Below are 20444 nucleotides of genomic sequence, written 5' to 3'. Positions count from 1 at the left end.
GCCCAGCCTGTGCTTTTAGCGCACGCCAGCGTGTGAAATATTCTCCCAAAAACACTCTAACTCAAAAACATTCATGCAAGACAAAATGTCAAATGCCCTTCCGTGTTTTATTTACTTATTATACTGATCGATTGAGTGAGGACTCAAGACATGATCTGCAATGGAGAAGTAGCTTGTTGCATTTGTGTAATAAATACTATGTGAACACATTGGAATTATCAAAAATGAACACACAAGGTTTTAGAACATTTCAGCGTAAAGTAAGTAAAGTAAACTTTATTTATATAGCACCCATCACAGAAAGAATCACAGAGTGCTTTACAAGTAGCAAGTATACAATTTAAAAAGCATCATACAAACATAAAAACATAAAACATAAAAACACAATCAACTAAAAGCTTGTCTAAATAGCAGTGTCTTCAGCTGTTTTTTAAAAGAAACAATAGAATCGGCCACACGCAATGACAAGGGCAAGGCATTCCACATTTTTGGAGCAGTCGCCTGGAAGGAGCGATCTCCCCGAGTTTTAAGACGGGTTTTAGGTACCATCAGGAGATTTTGACCTGAGGAGCGAAGAATACGAGACGAAGAGTAAGGGGTCAACATGTCAGTGATATATTGAGGCGTCTGTCCATGTAGTGCTTTAAAAGTTAAAATTAAAATTTTATAATCAATTCTGTATTTTACCGGAAGCCAGTGGAGAGTAAATAAAATCGGAGTAATGTGTGCCCTTCTGTTTGTTCCTGTTAAAAGCCTGGCTGCGGCATTTTGAACCAGTTGGAGACGGCTCAAAGAACAATTGTTAAAACAAGTAAAAAGAGAATTACAATAATCTAATCGTGAAGAAATAAAAGCATGAATGATCATCTCCATGTTAGTTTTGGGCAGTATTGTTCTTAATTTAGAGATATTTCTCAAATGATAAAAACAGCTTCTGACCAGCTGTCTAGAATGACCATCCAGGGACATCGATTGGTCAAACAAAACACCAAGGTTTCTTAGGCTCGTCTGGAAAGACGAGTCTAAGGAACAGAGGTGTTGTTTAATTTGAGATATTTTTTGTTCTGGAGCGATGATCATAGTTTCAGTCTTTTTTGTATTCAGTTGTAGAAAATTGTTATATAACCAAGACTTAATGCATGACAGACATTCCAGTAAATCCGTTAATTTTCCAAACTCAGAATCATTAAAAGAACAGTACAACTGAATGTCATCAGCATAAAAGTGATAAGACACATTATTAAAGTTTCTGATTATTTCACCAAGCGGGCTCATATATAATAAAAACAAAAGAGGACCTAAAACTGAACCCTGAGGAACTCCGTATGACAGAGGGGTCATATCTGACAAAATGTTATTAACACAGACATACAGAATGATCTGTCGCTCAGGTAAGAGGTAAACCATCTAAGAACAACACCAGAAAAACCCATTTCATTATGTAATCGATTTAACAGGACCGTATGGTCTAATGTATCAAACGCAGAAGATAAGTCAACTAAAATCAGCACTGTGTACTGTCTTGAGTCAGCAGCCATCATAATTTGAAACTTTAAGAAGTGCCGTCTCAGTTGAATGGCATTTCCGGAAACCTGACTGAAATTTATCAAGTATATTTTTCCCATTAAGAAATGTAGTCAGCTGGCCAGCAACCACTCTCTCAAGAATTTTAGATAAAAAAGGCATTTTAGATATCGGCTTGTAATTAGTTGGCACAGAAGAATCCAAATTAGGTTTCTTTAGTAAAGGGCTGACAACTGCTTGTTTAAAATGACTAGGAACAGATCCACTTAAAAGGGAAAGGTTAATCATTTTAACAACAAATGGTCCAAGTAAATCAAACACATTTAATAACAACGAAGTCGGCACTACATCGAGCGGGCTAGAAGATGGTTTCATTTGACTTAATATGCTCTTAATATCATCTAGATTGATTGGAGAAAAAGTATCCCAAGTGTATGAGGCAGCTGACCCACATGAAATGACATCAAGAGATGGAATTATAGTATTTCTAATATCTTGCACCTTGTTTACAAAAGCATTTAAAAACCTATTGCAATCACTCTTTGAGTGTACAGGCACTTGGGGAGCAAGGGGAGAGACGATCTTAGATATTGTATCAAACAGGACTTTAGAATTATTCTTATTCTGAGTTACAAGATTAGTAAAGTATTCTGACCTGGCCTGTTTTATCTTAACATTTAGCAGAGAGATAAGCTCCCTCAAATGCAATCTATGTACTTCTAGACTTGTGGATTTCCATAAACGTTCAACCTTAAGGCACTTTCTCCTGAAAGACATTATATCATCATTCATCCAAGGGCACACATTATTAGGGAATATGCTTTTACTTTTCAAGGGAGAAACTAAATTTAAAACCGACAGACACTGATTATTAAAAGACTGAAGAAATAATTCAGCATTATTACAATCAATAAAAGAACTCGGGTCAAATGACTCCGAAAATTTCTCTGCTGTAGCTTGATTAATAATACGTCTTTGCAACATCGGTCTACATGGAAGACAGTCAACATTAGAAGACAGATTAAAAAATATGCAACAATGGTCTGTCACATTTATGTCCACAACACTCAAATGGTCTATACTCAGACCTAATGAAAAAACAAGGTCCAGAGTATGACCCTTTATATGTGTAGGACCTAAAACACATTGTTTAAAATTAAATGATTCAGTGAGTGTTAAGAATTCAGATGCCACAGAACATGACGAGTCATCAACATGCAAGTTGAAATCCCCAAGAATCAGAACCTTTTCAAGTTTGATAATTGAAGATAAAAACTCGGCAAAATCAGCTAAAAACAAGCGAGCAGAACCAGGAGGGCGGTAAATTAAGACACAGTAAAATGAATCATTATTTCCAACCTTAGTCATCTGCAGCTCAAAGGAGTCGAAAGAATCCGAATTGATCAACCTGCAGCAGAAACGGTCCCGATAGACGAGAGCGAGTCCGCCTCCTCGTCGCGCCACCCGCGGTGTCCCATACACAGAACAGTCCGGGGGACACAGTTCATTGAGATGAGTGTATTCCATATCTCACTGCCAAGTCTCTGTTAGGAACATAAAGTCAATATGTTCCTTTGTAAATAAATCATTGAGTATGAGCGCCTTGTTAGCAATGGAGCGCGCGTTAAACAGAGCAAATCTCGCCGGCTGGACACGATCAGATGGGTCAGGTTTTGCATTTGCTAGCTGGCAAGTCACATGACACAAAATCCGCTCTCGCGGAAATAGATTTCGGGGCCGCCGAGTCGGGAAACTCCGATCAGATTGACTAACGTTACTCCAAAGCAACGAAGGCGCCCACGACACCTTGCAGACAGGAATTGACCGCAAGCACCGCTCAACCCAGAAAGCTCCGGGATCAATTGGACATGGTGACTCTCCACGTTGTTTCCTCCACCTGGCCTGGATACCAGCCCTGGATCCCCGCTTCCTCCTCCTGCCGCGATGCTTGGTGACTAGCAGGTACACCGGCGATGACGTAGAATATTCAATATAAGGAGGGAAAAACTTCGAGGACCAAGCCCCGGTAACTGAGAAATCGTTCATAGTCTCCTTAATGCGGAAAAGCGTGTGACGATCATATTTTAAGACAGCTGAGACACAGCTATTTGTTATCAAGGCTGATAAAACAAAGAACAACACTAGAAAAACCACAGAAATACGTGAGGGCAGAGACAGAGCAGAGGCAAAGCCGAACACAGGCGCCATCTTGCTTTTGAGCATGATACCTTTTACCATTTGGTCATAATTACTTTAGACAAATTGAGATGTTTACCGTGTCTGCGCGGTGCGTGACTTGTGCCAGGGCTAGCATCGCTAATCATAGCTTACATTAACTTTTACTAGCAGTGATTTTAAATGGATTTCTCCAAATAGCATGCCAAACTTTACCTGTCGAGTAGAAACTTCACGACTGAGGCATCAGTGGGAAGCCCAACCTGTGCTTTTAGCGCACGCCAGCGTGTGAAATATTCTCCCAAAAACACTCTGGTCTTGTTTCTTTCTTCCGAGGCATTTCTCTTCTTGTCATACAATTTGTAGACACTTTTTCTCTTGCGACTCCTCAGACATTTTGAAAAAACCCGGTGAGAACGGGCGAGCTTCAATGAATGGCTGAAACCGTAGCTCACCACACACATACACCCAAAAGTGCGCATGCGCAGAAAGCGAAAACTACCTAGGGACGAGCACGTAGGACGGCCTTACGTAAACATATCACCAGAATGATTGACAACTAGGAGGACCAATAGTCTTGATGATCCACCCGGAAAAAGAAAATCCTCCGCAATACCTTTAATGTTACAGTTTTTTGGGGGGCTGCCAGTCATTTGACCATTTTATCATTTAACTGTTTTGTTACTGTTTAATTACAGATTATATTTGTAATTTTACATTCATTATTATGTAATTTAAGAAAACAGAAAAAATACTGTATGAAAAATAAAATCAATTTTCTGTATAAAAAATGTGAATTACTGGAATTTGTCATTAATGTCACAATACCTAAAATAACATCTGAATTTTTATTTTACAGATATTATTTGTAATTTTACAGTGTTTTGAGTACAATTTAAAATTAAAGAAAATGATCGTCAAAAAATCAGTTATTTTCTGTAAAATTAGGATTTTTTTTTACAGTGTGGTCCTTGCAATGGCAAACTTAAGCAATAGGCAGTTGCTACGGTGATGTATGTGATGCTGTGGTTCTGAAATATGGCTTGTTACTATATGATTGATAGGGTACTCTAAATGGTTGCTAGGATGTAGATACACAGTTCACACAGTAATACTTTTAAACTGGATGCCTGCCCTAATCATAAGAGCTAACCCCCTGTTACATCCACCAGTTGGAGTGCCCTTGATCGCCACCTGAGGGCACTCCTCCCCACTCTTTTTCTCTCCCGTTATGAACTACATTCCCCATAATGCATTGTTCGGACTCATTAGGATTTGATTTCTCCCACCTTTGATTTATTAGCTTGTTTTGATTTGCCTATTTAAGCTGTGTTCTCTTTTTCTTTCATTGCTTAATCTTTTTTTCTTTTCTTTTTCACTGTAATTCTGAGCACTTATATTTTGGTTCTTATGGTTTTGACCTCATGCCTGTTCTTGGATTGCCTTGCTTGCCTGTTTGCCTGTTTTCCTGTTTCTTGGATTCTGCCTTATATTTGGAATGTTTGGCTACCGTTTATATCTGACCCTTTGCCTGTTATTATGGATTACAATTCTGGATTGCGTTTAATAAACGGCTGTACTTGGATCCTCTAACTCTGTCTCAAAACAGTGTTTTATAACACCCCCATGTGATCTCACATATTTCATGCCAAAGTTAATGGGAGTTAATGGGATTTTTCAGCTGATTTTTCAACCACAGAGCAACTGATTTGTAAATAAGATAAATCTTTACTATACAACTATATTACAATATTTGAGTGGTGCAGATTATTAAAGGGGGTCTAGCTGACAACTCATAGACTCATACATTGAGTCTTTGCCTTGCTACAAATACATTGCTTTCTATGAGTGTATGCACACCTGCCACACCACAGTACGGCACTTACATAGTCTATCTATTAAACTACATTATATTTGTCACAAAATGTTATTATTGTGTTCACTGCCAGTTGATAATACCTAAAATATCAAAATGGACTGTGATCCTTTTCCTATGTACCGCCCAAACTCTGGAACAGTCTTCCTAGCGTTGTTCGGGAGGCAGACACAATCTAGTCAGTTTAAATCTAGATTAAAGACTTATCTCTTTACCCTGGCATACACATAAAATATTATCACATTTCATTAATTCAGATCCCCTAAAGGATTGTTAGGCTGGATAAATTTAGTCAACCGGAACCGGGAACAGTTCCCATAACATCCGATGTACTTCTTACAGTACATCGTAAGAGGAATGGCATCTACACGAATATTAGTCCTCATACTAATACTCATCCTAATACTTTCTCATACTTATCCACCGTAGTCAGCCAGATCTGGTCCGTATCCAAACCAGAATGTTGGCCTGCATCTAGAGACAACCACAACAGCCCTAAATAATAGTGGAGGACATGACAACTAGATACGCCCTAGAGACAGACCCCCCTTGTTGACTTGACAGTCAAAGCAAAGACCCAATGGCTTCAACTCCTCCCACCATATGCTAGCATGTTGTACCCCAATGTTCAAGCAGAAGGAACTGGATGAAATATTCTGAATAATTCAATCCACAATCTGACTTGTAATGCAGCCTGGAATTAAACCACACAATGTCTGTTCGTCTGGCCAGAGAACTGTTTCTCTGCCTGAGCCTGGTTTCTCCCAAGGTTTTTTTTTTTGACCCCACGCGTTGTTGTATCCTTAAGGCTCCTCAAATCAAGGAGCTCTTCTGAAATACAAAAATCACTGTCCATACCTCGCAAAAAAATTAACAGCTATGCAGTGTCTGTGGAATCAGTGCTGTCATCGCACGCAATTGAGTAAAAATCCAAAAGCGGGTACTTTGCCTGATACTTGTTCCTTAACCCTCTGGGGTCTAAGGTGTTTTTGGGGCCCTTGGGATGTTTTGACATGCCCTGACATTTGTGCTTTTTTCAGTTATTTATAAACATGTTAATGGCAAAGGTGTAAATTCACTCTATATAGCACAAACAGGGCTACCATAATATGTGAGCAACATGAATGTAGATGTTTGTATTTTTAAGAGAATAATGTTTATGCGTGGTTATTGGAAAAAATTAAAATTAAAGTTGCTGAAATAAGACCACAAAACTCATATTAAATATGTGTCAATTAGACTTTTGACTAATGGATGTTGTCGCTTCGAGTTCTGGCTTCAAAATTATGTGAATATAGTCTTGCTTTATCGTTCACATAAACCAATACATTGATTTAAATTGTGTAAAACAGGTTTTGCTTGGAAAGCCAATATGCGAGGGGGGCGTGAAGGAGGAGTAGTTTACACCTGAAAATACAATGTCCCACCCACTCTGCATAATGAGCCATTCATTCAGGTGTGACACTGACTGAGCCACAATGCAAGGACAAAAGATATATTTAGAAGAAGACTTATATTGACCATTTAAGATTTTGCTTACTTGCATCTTGTAAATATGTTTTGCTATTTTATTAAAAAGGTTACAATTACAACAATAATTACAATTTCAACAATATTTCAAGTGTACTCTTTCTTTGTAAAAAAAATGATTATAGGCCTACATTTTATCATATGTAATCATTAGTTTGAATATAGCCAACATTGGAACAGCTAACATCTTAGTTGATGACTTTATTTTTGACAAAAATAGTATTTTATATATATATGCAGTGTATATATATATATATATATAAAACATATGAGTGGAAATTGCTAAACAAAAGCTTATTTGATGTGGCAGTATATTCTACAGTAAAAACTGTACCCAAATCTAGTCAACAAAATGTTGTCTTTCATATTTCGCCTGACTGTAACGTTGTTTTTATGAAATATTAGGGCATATAAATGTTAATTTGCAGTTTAATACGTTGCTTATACAAATAGCCTACATTTTATTTCAACATATTTCAGTCGATTTTTACTCATCTCAGTATAGCAATACAGTTTGCTAAAACATCATCATTCATTCACACACAGAAAGCGATTTAAATTTAAGCGGTCTTTTTGCGAGCTGTGGTAAACAGCGCGCATCTCTGCCGTTCATTCATTCACAAACAGAAACGCGATTCACTTGAGAAGGAAAAAAAACTTACTACAGTATTCCTCAGCTCAGTCGGATCCTTGCTCCTCGAAATACCCGCACTTCTGAGGTACATTTTCCATTATTATTATTACGATAGTATTATTCCTCACAGCGCTGCGAGACGGTGTAAACAAGTAATGATCTGAATAAACTTGTGTTTTCTCGAGCTGATATGGGGGCGTTCACAGGTTTGCGTGGATTGCCTCATTCATTTGCGTTTGAATAGCGCGCGCTCTCCGTGGGCGGGGTCACATTAAAAATAATTAGATGAGATGAGAACGACTGACATCTCGCTCTTTTCTTACAGATTGCATGAACTGAGAATATTTGTTTTTTATATAAATTACTTCATTCAAAAGAATAGAATTCAAGCTTCATGCCTATGTGTCTGTATGTCTGTTTGACTGAGTATTCGCTGAGTTATTGTTCATTTTCGGACACGTTTCAGAATGGACTTCACTGACAGAGAGAAGGCAGAACTCGCTTCGTGTTAATTTTTCTTTATTTGGCAAAAAGCACAACACTTTGTTTTTATTGTGAGTATACACAAAAATAATACACATTTAACAGAATCGATTGATGTATGAAACTTGTTTGTAATATCAAAGTCAACAGAGCAAAATGAATCTCTTTTGAACTGATAAAAAAAAAAGCGAGCTGGTATCGCCGGCGATACCGCCGACCCCAGGGGGTTAAGGTTTGCCGACAAGTCTTCAATTCGTCATCGGACTGTGTTTCTGGAAAGACTGATGTTTTTAAAATCTTGCATCTTCTCTGGGCAAATTATAGTGGCAACTTTCGTCGGGCACTCCTTTTAAAATTCGCCTTCAGTGAAGGGTTACCCGTGCTGCACTATTAGGTGAGCTACCTCTTAAGTAGCCAATGTAGAATTTTCTTTGTTGTTTAGCTGACAAGGCAGCTGCCATATTACCTATCAGTATCAATTACCTCCCCTCCAACGCAGATGAGCCAATGGCAGTTGAGTATTAGTTGCACGGGGACCGGAACTCGGACATCTTTAGGTGTCAGCCCCATTGAGAAACATTGGAGGAGCCGAAGCTCTCATCGATTTGATGGTATTTATGCTACAAAAATGGTAAAACGATGTGCCTGGGGTACACTTGTTGCACTGAGTTCCGGTATCCTGAGAGGATGGGTAATGGAATTTATTTTATTCCATTTCCTAAACCCAAACAAGACAGAGCAAAATGTCTGCTTTTTATGTGGGCACAGTAACCTGGTTCCCTGAGGATTCAACCCGAATTCCCGAACCGATATTAAAGGGATAGTTCACCCAAAAATGAAAATGCTGTCATCATTTACTCTTCCTGGGGACACGTGACTGATTCATGACGGTGCAGACGTGAATTTTGTGTGCTCCACTTACTACTCGTTACTTTCAGTTTATTAGAAAGCAAATTATTTTGAATTACGTCAAAACCTCTAAAATGTCGGCATCACACAACACTGGTGCAACCAAAGAAACCGAACTTTCCCCTGTCAAGAAGAAATTCAAGGAATCACCGACTAGCATCTCCAAAGCAGACCTGGACAGCGCCATCTTAGCAGGAGTGAAGCAGGCCTTAGCTGAACAGAGAGCTGAGCTAAATGACATTGTCACTGCTGCGGTAAAAGCTGCTTTAGATGATGTACTGCTCCCGCAAATATTGGACCTTAGACTTGAACTGAAGAATACCACGGACACTATAACGACAGCCACTGGCCAGATTGAACAGCTGGAGAAATCCGTTCAACGGCTTCAGTCAAGGTGCGATTCTGCGCAATCAGCAGCTAGGCATGATAGAGACCAGGTCAGTGCTATGAGGCTGAAAATTGACGAGCTGATTTCCAAGGTGGCAGATATGGAAGACAGAAGTAGAAGATCCAACCTACGCTTAGTTGGGCTGAGTGAAGGAGTGGAGGGTGACAACTGTATCGCCTTTTTAAAGGCGAATCTACCTACATGGATCCCATCTGTTGCTGACCGAGACATAAAAATAGAGCGAGCCCACCGCCTGTACGCTGATAGAAACACCAACGTTAGCCGCCCTCGCACAATTATATTCAAGTTGCTAGACTATACTGATAGACAAGCAATCCTGAATGGTGCAAGAGCCGTTTATCCCGTTAAACATGGCATGGACACTTTGCGCTTCTTCCCGGATTTCAGCGCAGACACCACTAAAAAACGAAAGGCCTTTGCTGAGGTGAGAAAGCGGATAGAAGCATCTGGGATTCAAACGTTTCTCTTGTTCCCAGCCACACTGAAGATCACTTACAGTGCTACACTTACTTTGCGGCAGGCAAACGCTATGTCGGTCTCCATCTGAAGCGGAACAGTTCATCCTCTCTAACAACCTGACCTGCAGAGGTGCCAGCTCTTCACCTAGGCGAGGGGGCGAAGCGCCGGAGGACCGCAACTCAGAGATGGATACACACCAGATGGATACAGCAGAACATCAGCCTAAACTAGCCACTGCAAGCAACATCGCAAACTAGCTTGTTAAATATTTCAGTATGGGACTGTGGACTTTTCTCTTGGTGATGTCATATGGGTGAAGTATGATTTTTGTGGTTTTCATTTTAGTTGAGACTATCTCGACGCTTAACGCATCATCTTTCACCTGCGTGAGGCTAGCATAGACTGCAAGAGCACTAATAAGACTGGCCTAGTCTAGGTTACTCTTTGGATCAATAGCTGAGGTTTATTTCACTCTTTATGTTTGCAGCTGGAACCAGGTTAATTTATTTTTATGTTTTTGAATAATTTTTGTAATTTTTTATTTATTTTTTTCTTCTCTACGAAGGGACATATCACCATATTGCCTTATTTTCCGTTGAATATCGCCTAGTCTAGGTTATTTGTTGGGCCGATAACTGAGGTAAATTATTTATTTATTTATTTATTTATTTATTTATTTTACAAAGGGACATTTCACCATATTGCTTTATTTCCCGTTGAATTTCGCCTAGTCTATGTTATTCTTTGGGTCGATTGCTGAGGTTTATTTCACTTTTTTTTTTGTCTGCAGCTAGAACCAGGTTACTGATATTCTATTTATTCTTTTTTATTCTTTTTTCTTTTTTCTTTTTATTTTTTAACGAAGGGACATATCACCATATTGCTTTATTTCCCGTCGAATATCGCATCACTGTAACGAGTGGGGTGGGGGAGTTGCATCGTTAGGAGGAGTCACGTCTCTTACAATCTCTAACTTTATACTGGCCAAAGGGGCTCTCTTGAACTCCTTGCGGCTTGTAAAGTATGTTTTGTATATAGTTTGGAATGTTATTGTTTTGCTGGCAGCCGTTAACTTTATTGCGACTCTCTTTTGGCCTTGGCATTTTGCTCTAAGGGCACCAAACGGTTTATTGTTAAAGTTGTTTCCCAGAGAGGTTTTTCCAATCCTGCTGTACTACTACCAATCAATAGACTATGTCTGATCTAAACATTATATCCTGGAATGTACGTGGCCTGAATACACCGGTTAAGCGTGCCCATTGTTTAGAATTTTTACATCGCAAAGCAATAGCCATAGCTTTAGTTCAAGAATCGCACTTGAAAGAGGAGGATGTGTCCCGCTTCCAAAACAAAAACTATAAGTTACTGGCATACTCATGCGCCCCTAATAAATCCAAAGGTGTGCTGATACTTGCGAAGAGGTCTCTACATTTATCCATAGACTTAGTGGGAGGAGATGACCTTGGCCGTTTTGCATATGCAGCTGTAACACTGAATCATTCCAAACTCCTGCTGGTATCCATCTACGCTCCAAATGAGCCTGATCAACATTTTCTGAACAATATCTGTGAAAAACTACTACAATTTAGTGATCTGGACGTCGTCATAGGGGGAGATTTCAATGCCTCAATTCATCCTCAACTGGATCGCTCATCTAGTTGTAACCCCTCTAGTGCAATGTCCACATCCTCTCTAAATAGGTTCATTACAGAATTAAATCTAATTGACACATGGCGCATACACAATCCCCATACGAAGGGCTATACATTCTACTCTCCCAGGCACAAATCCTTTTCAAGAATCGATTATATCCTGGTTAGTGCCCCTTTGCTTCAGTATATATCCAATATTGTCATATTGCCTATTTTGATTTCAGATCACTCCCCCATTATTTGTAATATCACTCCTGCTACAGCTCATGCTAAATCCCGTAGATGGCGCTTTAACGACTCCCTGTTGTATGATACTACATTTATGGACCAACTCAGATCTGGGCTTACAGAATTTTTGGAAATTAATACGGATCATTGCTCAAACCCTCAGGTGTTATGGGAAGTTACTAAATGCTATCTACGAGGGAACTGCATTGCCTTTTCCTCAAAGGCCAAGCGTTTTAAAAATAAGCGCTTTGATTATCTTGAACAAGAAATAAGGTCTTTGGAGCATCAGCAGACCCAGTCTTTCTCAGAAGAGGCTGCTCAGAATTTGTTACTGTTGAAAAAAGAATACAATAGCCTGTCAATGTCCAAAGCCGAGTTCATCATTCACAGAACTAAGCAAAATTATTATTTTCATTCTGATAGAACTAGCCATCTGCTTGCATTGAGGTTAAAGGAAACTGAGTCCAAAGCAAATATTGATATGATACAAAGTAGTGATGGCAAATTAGTCACAGATCCTAGGGCTATTAATAACACCTTTAAAGCATTTTATTCCACACTGTATTCTTCAGAGGTGGTTCTTGACAGACATACATGCAAAACATTTTTAGAGAACTTGAACCTGCCTATCTTACCAGTAGAGGAAAGAAACCTTCTAGAAGAACCTCTAATGTTGGAGGAATTTCACAATGCGGCCAAATCTCTTAAAAAAGGGAAATCCCCCGGTCCCGATGGAATTCCCCCGGAGCTCTACCTGGCTGTTTGGGATGTTGTTGGGCCCTTAATTTTGAATTCTATGAATTATGCTATTAAACATGGTATGCTTCATAGGGACCAGAACATAGCGCTTATCATTTTGTTACAAAAGAAAAATAAAGACCCATTGAATTGCTCTAGTTACCGTCCAATATCTTTAATTAATAGTGATGTCAAAATTCTGGCAAAAGCCTTGGTCTCCCGGATTGAGCCCCTCATGGATATTTTGATTCATTTTGACCAAACTGGATTTCTTAGAGGGCGGCTGGCCGCTGACAATATGCGACGTTTATTGCACATCATTGAACATTCTCACACATATACTGACACTTGCGCAGTTTTTTCCCTTGACGCTCTCAAAGCTTTTGACAGACTTGAGTGGGACTTTCTATGGACAGTACTGGAACATTTTGGTTTCGGTCCTAAATTCATACATGCCATTCAAACTCTTTTCAGACCCAACAGCCTCTATTTCAACAGGCGCATATCAGTCTCTACCCTTTCCATTACAGAGGGGTTGTCGTCAAGGCTGTCCCCTATCACCACTTCTTTTTGCACTTTCATTGGAACCCTTAGCCCAAGCTCTCAGACAAAGCCAAGTTATTGCACCAATTACTTTACTTGGTTCTCAGCATTATATATCGTTGTATGCGGATGACATCATTTTGTACCTTTCAGACTTAAAAAACTCTATACCCAATGTCTTAAAGTTATTCCACCACTTCAGCAGCATGTCTGGATACATGATAAATTGGGATAAATCCTCCTTAATGGGCCTTAACAATATCACCATATTTTCCTTCCTAACCATATCGTGTTTACTAAATCATTCACATACCTAGGAATCAAAATAACGGATTCTCTGTCAAGAATCATCCAAGTAAATTTCAGTGAATTCAGCCAGAAATTAAAACTTGATCTTCAAAGATGGACTAACCTTCAGATCTCAATGCAAGCCAGAATCAGTACAGTTAAGATGAATATCCTACCACGCCTGAACTTCTTGTTCTTTATGATCCCATTCACACCACCTCCCAAATATTTTAAAGAGTTAAACTCTGCAGTATCTAGATTTGTCTGGAATGGCAGACAACCCAGAATACGTTTTTCTGTTTTGCAGCGCACAAAATTAGAAGGTGGCCTTGCCCTCCCTAATTTTCAGATTTATTACTGGGCATTCCAGATTAGAGCTATGCGAACATGGACGGACAAAGACAGTAAAGTGTCCTGGAGAAGCATAGAATCAGCTATTGTACATCCCCATAGACTTCAAGATCTGCCCTTCACAGGTATAGGGACGTCGCAACTCGCACCATAAATTTGGTAAGGTTATTTCATCCACTCTAGCTGCATGGTACAGTGCTGTAAAAGCAATAGGCCATTCAAAGAAATTCTCTCAGCAATCTCCTCTATGGAACAATGCTCACTTCTTATCTGATCAACAACCTTTTGTTTACCCTTTGTGGTCGTCTAAGGGGGTTTTTACTTTTTCCAATATTTTTGACGGGACTGGTTTGCGCACATTCCAGGATATCCAAGCAGAATACAGCCTGCCTGGCTTTTCTTTTTTCTTGTACCTGAGGTTGCGATCTGCTATGAAAGCTTATGGTGTGCCATGGAATTCTGTTTTGAGTGACCACGCAATGTTTAGCTGGATTGATCCTGTCAAAGATCCTAGAAGGACGGTCTCAGTAATCTATAATTCTTTACTCAGTAGTGTTCATAAACCTTTAAAGATTCTATCAACGTGGGATTTGGAACTTTCTTGGTTAGGATTCCATCCAGACTGGGAAACAGTGTGGTCAAACCTTGGCCTTACTTCTAAAAACCTTAGTCATGTACTTATTCATTTTAAGACTATTCATCGTTTCTACTACACACCTTACAAGCGATATCGCATGAAACTTATACCCAATCCATACTGCAGTTTCTGTAACACTGACGCCACTGGCACATTTCTACATATGTTTTGGGACTGTCCAATGATTCAACCATTATGGAAGTATGTGATTGTTATGTTACATGATCTTACAGGTCTATATTTGGATTTGGACCCCTGTTTACTATTATTGAATGATGATTCAAAGTACCAATTTTCTTTATGTGATAAAAGAGTGCTGATGGCAGGGTTCACAGCTGTGGATAACCCAGTGGATAACCCCAGACACCCCAGACACAAACCTGAAACAATTTTGGATAGTCTCATTTCATTATATAGTTTGCCTTGAGTGTACAACTGCAAAGATCAATAAGGCAAAGACAACCACTGTGAACTCCTGGATGAATATAGCCTCTGCCCTTAAAGAGCTTCTTTGAGTACAGTCAATATGAGTCTGCTGCCAGTGTTTGTTAAGTGTGTTTGTGTTCTGTGTGCATGTGTTTTTATTTTACTTTATTTTACTTTTATTTCTATCCTCGTCCGAATGCTCTCTCTGTATGATATGTGTTTATTGATTGAAAATAAAAAATCATAATCACAAAAAAATCATTTACTCTTCCTCAAGTTGTTCCAAACCTGTATGACTTTCTTTCTTCTGCTGAACACAAAAGAAGATATTTTGAAGAAAGTCGGTAACCAAACGACTGATGGACCCCATTGACTTACATAGTAGGAAAAAAAAATTCTATGGAAGTCAATGGGGACCAGCAACTGTTTAATTACCAACCTTCTTTAAAATATCTTCTTTTGTGTTCAACAGAAGAAAGAAAGTCATACAGGTTTGGAACAACTTGAGGAAGAGTAAATGATGACAGCATTTTCATTTTTGGGTGAACTATCCCTTTAAACTCGTTAAATGTAAATTAATTTAATCTTACCCTGCGGTACATGAACAGTGTTGATCCCGGATGTTGTCATCTGTGATCGTGACGACCGTAACATGAGGCTTATCCCGCTCGCTTTGTGATCTGTAAACCCTCGCTTCCAAATTAATCTTGTTATCCACCATATATCCCTCCATGGCATATTTAAAGGGATAGTTCACCTAAAAATTTAAATTGTGTCATTAATTATTAATTTAGTGCATTCCCCCAGCTCCTGCGTCCTCACCACACACATGCGTCGTGGTGCTCTGAACGCGCGTCAGAGACTGATACGGAAGAGAAGAAATTGTTGAATAAAGTCGTTTTTTTGGCGCACAAAAAGTATTCTCGTCGCTTCATAAAATTAAGGTTGAACCACTGTAGTCACATGGACTATTTTAACAATGTCATTCCTACCTTTCTACCTTTCTACCGGCCTTCAAACTGTTAATTAAATAGCTGTCAATGGATTGCAACAAGCTGTCTATTGTTTAAAGTTGTGGGATGTTTGCCTTTTCTATAGTACACTATGAGACATATGGATGACCTGTTAATTATCATGTCTCTTTGTGTCTTTTTGTTTCAGGAGAGGCAAAGTAAGAACAGTTCTTTTTCATGGAGGACTCAAGCAATGTTCGGCCAATCACACATTTTTACATACCTCTAGGCCAGATAAACCCCAAAGGACATTTTAATGACTCTTAAACATGTCGAAACTCTCATGTGGCTCAGAAGGTGCTCTGCACATTGACTATCTATATCACTTTATATCTCCATTTAAAACCTTGCTGCCTATTGTATATATCTGTTGTCTTTTAGTGGAAAACTTGCTGCAAATTAGGAGCTAGAAATAAGGGTGGTGTAGTTGCATAGCAACAATAAACTGTAAATCACTGGTAAAGGCACTTGTCTCATGTTTTTACAAGCTACCATGAAAATGTTAACCTGATCAGAAATACCCTGCCAACCCTAGATTAGTCTTAATTACAATGACCATATCCTTTGTTTGCTTTTCTGACACTGATTTATTGTCTTATTTATATACATCTACTTATTTATATATTTATATACATCTGAAATAATAACATTGTTTTGTTTTGTTTTTGTTTACATTTTTGCTCTGATATAAAGCTGTCTGTCAGATATTTCTGGTCATTTCACTGTTGACAGGTTTTTTTTTGCTGTTGAACTGTACATGTACCTCTTTTGTTTTATTCATTCATTTATAGGTGTAAAAAGATTTAGTTTTCAAGTAAACTGGCCTTTTTACTTTTACTGACCGTAGATGCAGCTGGAGTGAAGATAATTCAGGTTTTCAAGAACTTATTTAACAGTAAATAAATGCTGATTCTTGTTCTTTGCACACATCCAATACATACAATTATCTATTTCGTAGAAGCAATATACCAAGAGTGCTATTCTGTTTTACAGATATTCCAAATTGTAGTCTTTGATTTCTACTGGCAACTATATTTGACTTTTGTCTGCTCAAAAATCTCAAGACTAAGATCTGGGCTGCGTTTCCCAAAAGCATAATAAGCCTAAATTGATCGTAAACACCATTGGTGGCAATTGTTCTATGATCAATTTAGGCTTATTATGCTTTTGGGAAACGCAGCCCTGGTCACTTTTGTTTTATGATGCACTAGTTTGCATGACTATGAATAGATTTGTTTGTGCTGAGGTTCTGAACAGTCATTTGCATAAGGGAGCAGCACTTTTTTTTCATCAGATTGAACAGACATAAAGTGGCCTTTCTTTGCTTCCTTCCATTATGTAATCTGGAATATGCCAGCAATGTACAGATATCATGTCAAGATATATAGTTTAGGTAAAAAAAAAAATATATATATATATAATGTAAAATCTGGTCAGGTCATTCCCAATTTTTAGACAAATTAATGAAACAGAATTGTATTAATAAGCTTTAAATTTAGTATTTATAATAAGCTCTAAATTTAGTTTGGGATATGTTAATTGTAAGAAATAATAATAATAATTCAGGATATATAAACAATAAGTCACACAAGTCTCAAATATCTTTCAAATGACTTTAACCCTCTGGGGTCTGAGGTGTTAATGGGGCCCTTGAGATGTTTTGACATGACCTGACATTTGTGCTTATTTTAGCTACTTACAACATACCATTGGCCAACATGTAATTTTGCTGTATTCAGCACAAACTCTGCTACAATAATATGTGAGCAAAATGGATGTACATGTTTGCATTTTATAGAAAAAAAATATTATGCATGGTTAGTACGTTTTGGGAAAAACATTGTCACTGCAATAAGGCCATTTAACACATACTGAATAGTTGTCCACAAGACTTTTGAGTTACTATTCTTGTAGGCTAGAATTTTTCTACAAAATGATGTGAAAATCATTCTGACCACTCTTTCACAAACAACAATATAACGTATGTTTGCATGTCAGTTTTTGTGTCAGCACTGCTGTATGCGTGGGCCATGAATATGAATGTGATTCACACCAGGGGTGTGACTAAAGACACTCCCCCAATGGCTAATGGCCCATCAGGGTGCTGTGAGGCAGCTTGAACAAAGAATGATGAACTAAGAATGATTCACTGATGAATAAAAAGTTAAAAAGAACAGCATTTATTCAAAATAGAAATCTTTCCTAACAATGGAAAGACAAAGTTATTACTATCACTTAATACATCCTTTCCAAAAAAGAAAGAAAAAAAGACCAAACTTTTGTTTTTTTATAAAAAATAATATTTTTATTCAAAGAATCCTGAAAAAACTATCACAGGTTATAAAAAAATATATTAAGCAGCACAACGGTTTCCAACATTGATTTAAAAATCATTGTCGTTTTCTGTGACACACCACAGAGCTCTGTTATAAGTTGCTCCATAAACTCTTTATGGGACAAGTTACCATGTAGCAGTAACATTTGAGATGAACATTGAGCAGCCAGGTAAATATCTCCTAACTCTCAAAACTGCTCTATTATTTTAATAGTTTGATATCTTTCTTTAGAGCCTTAATGTTTGTGCCTGAGTGATCTTTACTGGTCAGACACTTTAACCACTGTGTTGATGACAGGTGTGATGGAGAGAACCAGGCTCAAATTACTGTGGATGATAAATCATTGTCACAGGAACAGGAATGTTTTAATCACGACACTAGGTAGCAAACATCTACTTCACACCAATGAGGAATCTTTCTACATTTCTCTTCATACTGTGGGGAATATCCATTGCTGTATGGAGTGCTCTCAATGACATTTCTTTTAGGACTTGAATTAGGAATACTTAATTGCTGATGTTAAGGCCCTCTGTAAATAATCAAATTATCTAGTTGTTCAGTTCATTTATCATTACTTCAATAAACCATTGACAACCATTTTGTGCAGAATCAATGATAGGTTTTTGATTTTGATTTTTTTTAAATAACATCTAAGGGTCAAGCCAGACATGTCAGAACATTACACTGTACAGCCACCTCTTCTTACTCTATCTGTGGACACTGATGGCTCAGCTAACAGGACTGAGGATTAGGTGGACTCCTCTTTTCATATTTGCTCATTTTGGTTACTTACTGCTGGGAGCCACCATATTCCAATGGCTGGAGAAGAGAGATGGAGAACAAACAGTTTCAGTGGGTGTTTCTTTTTAAAATCCCTTTATTTTAAAATCAAGACTTTATATGTTTAATACTTTGTTGAGGTACCGTGCAGCAGTAATTCAAACTGATCCTGTCATGTGAAAATATACATGGTTATGGAAACCTGGCCCCCAGTACCATGTTGGGGCAGGTGTTCTGTGTGTTTTATGCCCTGTGTGGGACAGGGGCGGAGCCAGACGATGTAAACATTCGGGGCTTTGCCCAAACCTAGGGGGGTCCAGGGGCATACTCCCCCGGGGAGATTTTTTTCCCATTTATGTCAGCTAAATGCACTATTTTTCAGGCTGTTTGAGATAATAGAATGCCTAAAAATCTATACACTATCTGGGAAAATGTCTATATCACTGTATGATAGTTACTCAGTAAAAAAAAAAAATCACCCAGAGCCTACAACCTATTTTGTATTTAATTGTTCTCCAGCTGTAGTGAATCCAAAACACCAAAAATGTTAAGGATGACTCATTTTCACCCCTGGCAACTAAAAAGAGGCAACCATTATCTGGCTATTTTTAAGTTAGCCTACATAGGTCAAATTGGAATTTGGTGTAAACATCATTACTAATCTTAAGAGTTCAGTTCTGTTTAGTTTGTGCTTAGCTGACAAATTTGCTACATCAGAATCCATGCCATAATAATTTAGGCTGCTGTACTAGCAAACAGCAAATGCTGCAGTGCCAAGTAAATGTGCTCTTCAATACTCGAATATCAGGCCAACAGAAGAACATTTACTAAAATTATATTATATTTCTTTGGGAAATACGGGCGTGGCCTGGGGCTATAAATATAGCATCGAAAGGCTAGCTTACCGGTTTTTCATCGCCGGAGCGAACTGGAGCGCGCGCAGGCACGGCAAGATACGCAGTACTCGTTCCCTCTCTAGAGAGAACCGAGGTTACGTTAGTAACCGAGTACGTTCTCTTACGAGAGGTTCTCTCGTACTGCGTAAGTCTTACGCTAGGGGAACACAGTGTAAAACGCCGTGCATGCTAAGATCCAGCACCAAAGTCCCAAGGGCAAGTGCCCGGGCTCATATAGTACATGATCATAAGTGACTCACAGAGAGCCCAGGAAGAGTGGCTAGAATAGCATCATTCCTATAATAATGTAGCATCCTATAAGGAACAGTTATAGTGATGATATTTTGTTCAGTCAGGGTGACCCCGGCCTGGACTGATGAATATAGTGGGTCTTACACACTGCCCATAGAGCTGTGCGATCTATAAACGAGCGTTTGCTCAAGCCATTTCAGTATTCAGGGCCGGACACATTCGGGGCAGACAGTACCGATTTTAGACCGCAAGCAGCTTAGCTTGCAGAGCGGGAACCTCTAGGTTATAAAACCTTATAAATGTAG

General features: G+C 38.6%; 1 protein-coding gene across 1 annotated transcript in view; it reads left to right on the top strand.

Moving 5' to 3' along the window:
• kif6 (kinesin family member 6) overlaps positions 1 to 16341 on the top strand; it is a 160541-nt gene extending 144200 nt beyond the window's left edge. The window contains exon 22 of the mRNA XM_084393917.1: positions 16024 to 16341. Within this exon, the coding sequence (XP_084250043.1) occupies positions 16024 to 16037 (14 nt within the window). The 3' untranslated portion in view covers positions 16038 to 16341. The remainder of the gene's footprint in view (positions 1 to 16023) is intronic.
• The last annotated feature ends 4103 nt before the right edge of the window (positions 16342 to 20444 follow it).

This window comes from Rutilus rutilus, assembly GCF_951802725.1.
Source record: "Rutilus rutilus genome assembly, chromosome: 21".
Taxonomy (NCBI): domain Eukaryota; kingdom Metazoa; phylum Chordata; class Actinopteri; order Cypriniformes; family Leuciscidae; genus Rutilus; species Rutilus rutilus.
The sequence above is the reverse complement of the archived record's forward strand: the minus strand, read 5'-3'. Positions and strand labels throughout refer to the sequence as shown.